This window comes from Lactuca serriola, chromosome 8, assembly GCF_051521515.1.
Source record: "Lactuca serriola cultivar US96UC23 chromosome 8, Lser_US96UC23_V15, whole genome shotgun sequence".
Classification (NCBI taxonomy): Eukaryota; Viridiplantae; Streptophyta; class Magnoliopsida; order Asterales; family Asteraceae; genus Lactuca; species Lactuca serriola.
In genome coordinates, this window is record NC_136415.1 from 152,809,861 (window position 1) to 152,813,949 (window position 4,089).

The window sequence follows — 4,089 nt, forward strand, 5'->3', positions numbered from 1 at the left end:
CTTCTCTAAACTCTAAAATCAGATATATCAGAATACCTCTCCTCCTAAAAGCCCCTCAAATCGTAAGAGTGAAGGAATATTTATAGTTTTGCAAAAGATGTGGCTCACGTCGTGAGCTAGGTGTTTATCTGTATCGGGCAAGGATTCTGGCTTCCCGCATGCTAATCTTCTAGAATACCCTTCTCACGTTGTGATGTTCATTGTCACGTCGTGAGTTGGATTTTTCAAATAAAATGTTCTTCTTTTAAACTTCAATCCTCCAAAGTTCCAATTCTTGTCAATTCTAGTCCACATTCTTCAAGAGTGTTCCATATGGCTGCAAAATACAATTTAATTCAATAAGTACCAAATATCTTTGCAATTAACCAAAATATTACTTAAAATGTATTAAAATATTGCCTAAAAATGTGTATAAATGTTGAAATATCAATAGTCTTATGAGATTCTTCCATGAGAAGATCATGTATACCACCCATCTTTGGCACCCAAATGTGATTCTTAAACGTCTTCAACCCTTGTTTGTCTTCTTCAAACATGAACGTTCCTCCTTCATATCACTCTTAGCCAAAGCCCTTATCTGAGCTTCTTTGATCTTCTCTATAATCGTTAAGATTACTTCAATCTTCAACGGTCTATCTCTCTTTCCTTCACGAATCGCCTTTCTACTCAGGGCATCGGGTACGATATTTGCTTTACCCAGGTACTAAAGTATCTCGCAATCATAGTCCTTGAGTAGCTCCATCCATCTCCTTTGCCTCATATTCAACTCCTACTGAGCAAAAGAGATATTAGAGGATATTATGATCTGTATAGAGTTTGCATTTAGTTCCGTAAAGATGCCTTCGTATCTTTAGAGAAAAACCCACCGATGCAAGCTCTAGATCATGAGTTAGATAAATCTGGTCATGGGGATTTAGCTTTCTTGAGTCGTAAGCTACAACATTGACCCTTTGGGTAAGGACACATCCCAATCCAATCTTAGAAGCATCATTGAAAACTACAAAAATCTTCAGTTCCTTTTGGTAGCACGAGGATTGGTGCCTCGCACAATTTGTTCTTTGATTCACTAAAATCTCTTTCTTGCTTCTCGCTCCAAGAATAGACAACTCCCTTTTTGGTCAGGGTTTTCAATGGATCCGCAATAGAAGAAAAATTTTGGATGAATCTTCGATAGTAGCTGACCAATACCAGAAAATTATGGATTTCAATGGGACTCTTTGGTGTCTCCCACTTCATTACAACTTATATCTTTTCTAGGTCAACCATTATGCCTTCCTGGTTAACTACATGACCCAAGAACTGAATCTCCCATATCCAAAAGTCACACTTGGAGAAATTTGCATAAAGTTTCTCCCTCTTAAGGACTTCCAGTACTTCTCGAAGATGTTTGCAATGATCTTGATTGTTTTTTGAGTAAATCAAGATCTTTTCTATGAACACTATTACCGATTTATTGAGAAAGGTTTACAAACTCGATGCATCAGATTCATGAATGTCGCTGGAGCATTTTTTAGTGCCAACAACATAATGAGGAATCCATGGTGTCCATATCGGGTTCTAAAGGTTGTCTTCTTGATATCTTGCTCCCTAATCCTTAGCTGGTGATAACCTGACCTGAGATCAATTTTGGAGAAAATGGTTCCTCCCAGCAATTGATCGAACAACTCATATATCCTAGGTAAAGGATATTTATTCTTGATCGTAGCTTTATTTGGCTCCTAATAGTCAATATACATTCTCATAGTATCGTCCTTCTTCTTTACAAATAGTATTGGAGCTCCCCAGGGTGATGAATTAGGTCTTATAAAACCTTTGTCCAATAACTCCTGGAGTTGTGTCATTAACTCCTTCATCTCCATCGGTGCCAAAAGATACAGCGCCTTTGCAATCGGTGTCATGCCAGGCAACAAGTCGATTCTGAATTCTACATGCCTCTCTAGTGGTAATCCTGATAATTCATCTGGAAATAGCTCCGGAAAGTTTTGCACCACAGATATATCAATTATTGCCCTTTTCTCCTTCTTCGTTTCAATTACGTATGCTAGGAATGTCGCACATCCCTTAAATAAGCATCTTCTGGCCTTCATCATTGTGATGATTCCAGACTTCACTCTACTCTTATCTTCGTAAACGATAAATGGCTTTCTTCCAGTTGGAATGATGTGCACCATCTTCCATCCATACAAGATGTCTGCGAGGTTCTCTCCCGACCAATCCATGCCAAGAATGACATTGAACTCGCTTAACTTAAAAGGTAAAAGCTCTCGACGGAATTCATTCCCATCTAAATCTATAGTTACGACCTCTAACCTATTGCTACCAGGTATATTCCTTCCACCAGCTACTTCTACTAAGATAGGGGCACTTAGTCTAAGCGGTGATAGTCTAAGATTCCTACCAAATTCATGCGATATAAATGAATGATCTGCTCCAAAATCAAATAATAACTTTGCAGGAATTTGATTAACTAAGAATGTACCTAAAGAAACATTGGTTTCTTCCTTATCCTTATTAAGGGTCATTTGGTGGCTTCGACCCTTAGGCTTTAGTGGCAAGATCCTCGGGATCACCTTCTCTGCTTTCGGTCATTTCGCTTTCATATTCCCCTCCTCTCCATAATTAAAACAAATGCTTCCTTTCACAGGTCAATTTGTGGAAATATGTCATGGCTTATTACACTTGAAGCAAAGGACACAGTCGCCGAAATGCTTCTACTTGCACTAATCGCACCACTTCCCATCTTGGTTGCTTCCATATTTTTCGTTTGTTTGTGTAAACTTCTTCTTCTTCTTGTTACTTCCTTCAACCTTTCTCTTCTCACCGACCTCAGTTCTACCGGTAGCTCTCTTCTTTATCATTCCTTCGACAGACTTTCCAACCCAGATGGCCGCTTCGAAGGTAGGTGTCTGCTTTACTGGAACAGTGTACTCCCATGGTAGCCCCTTGGCATACCGATCAATCTTGTTCAATTCTTTTGGAAGGAGTCGTAGGGCGAACTCCATTTTATTAATGAAGGAGTTGGTGTACTCATCCACCGACATGCTTCCTTTTGTCAAAGCCAGGAATTGATTCTCCAATTCCAGCATCTTCTCAACCGAACATAACTTCCTCTTGAAATGGGTCAAGAATTCGTCCCAAGTCAGCTATAATGGCTTATTGGTGTTCAAAATCTGCCCCAATGTGTGCCACCAACGCATCGTCGTACCTTTGAACCGCCTCACAATATAGGTGGTTTGTAGCTTTCTTGTTCATCTACACATCAGGAAAGTCAACTCCATCTCTAATATCCAATCCATGACTCGTTCAGGATCTTCCTTCCAGTTAAATTATGATGGCTTGCAAGTCATAAAATCCTTATACTTGCAGTAGCCTTTGGGTTCATCATTTCTCTGAACTTCAGGCTGCTCCGGTCCCTGATAACTCTATGAGCCATCATCATTTCCTTCTTGGACCATCGTAGCATGTAAAGGAATTGTTTCGTTGTTGACTTGTTCGACAACTACCAGCCTGTTGACTATTGGCGCTCTTCGTCTAATATTAGCTAGCTCCCGGGATAATAAATCCCTAAACTTACGGTGCTGCTGATTGAGCATTTCTTGCATCATCACCCGAGCTTCCTTCATTAGGATTTGCACAACAGCTGCTTCGACGTTTTGAGTTGTTGGACCTCCTTCATTCGTTACGGCTCTAACGCTCCTCATGATGGTCATGGTGTTCGAGTACTAAATTTGTAGAGGCAAGAATTTTAGGATAAAGAAGATAGACTGTCTACCACATATATTTAGCACATAGTTAAGGCATCTTCCTATAGTGTCCTAAGGCAAGTGTCTAAAGCAAATAAGGCATCTATCGCACATCTTACTGATCATACTTAGTATCCAAGTTTAAGTTTACAATTTTCCTAAATTCCTAGTTCGCTTAAACTAATGTCCTGATACCAACTGTGACATCCCTTATTTTTCATAACCAATTTAAAAAAAAAAAAAAAAAAAAAAAAAAAGAAGTTACGCTTTTAAGTATTGAAATGCGGAAGTACCCATTTAAATAAACATTTTTGAAAGAACAAAAGTTAATTTATTAAAACCTTTA

At 39.0% G+C, this 4,089-nt stretch overlaps 1 protein-coding gene across 1 annotated transcript; it reads right to left on the minus strand.

Annotated features, from left to right (window-relative positions):
* Window positions 1-251: 251 nt before the first annotated feature.
* On the minus strand, window positions 252-2,522 carry LOC145067515 (uncharacterized). Its single transcript, XM_079014640.1, has 2 exons — window positions 1,811-2,522; window positions 252-316 (listed from the first exon to the last, which is right to left on the minus strand). The coding sequence occupies exons 1-2, from the start codon at window positions 2,520-2,522 to the stop codon at window positions 252-254; spliced, it is 777 nt and encodes a 258-aa protein (XP_078870766.1).
* Window positions 2,523-4,089: the final 1,567 nt, after the last annotated feature.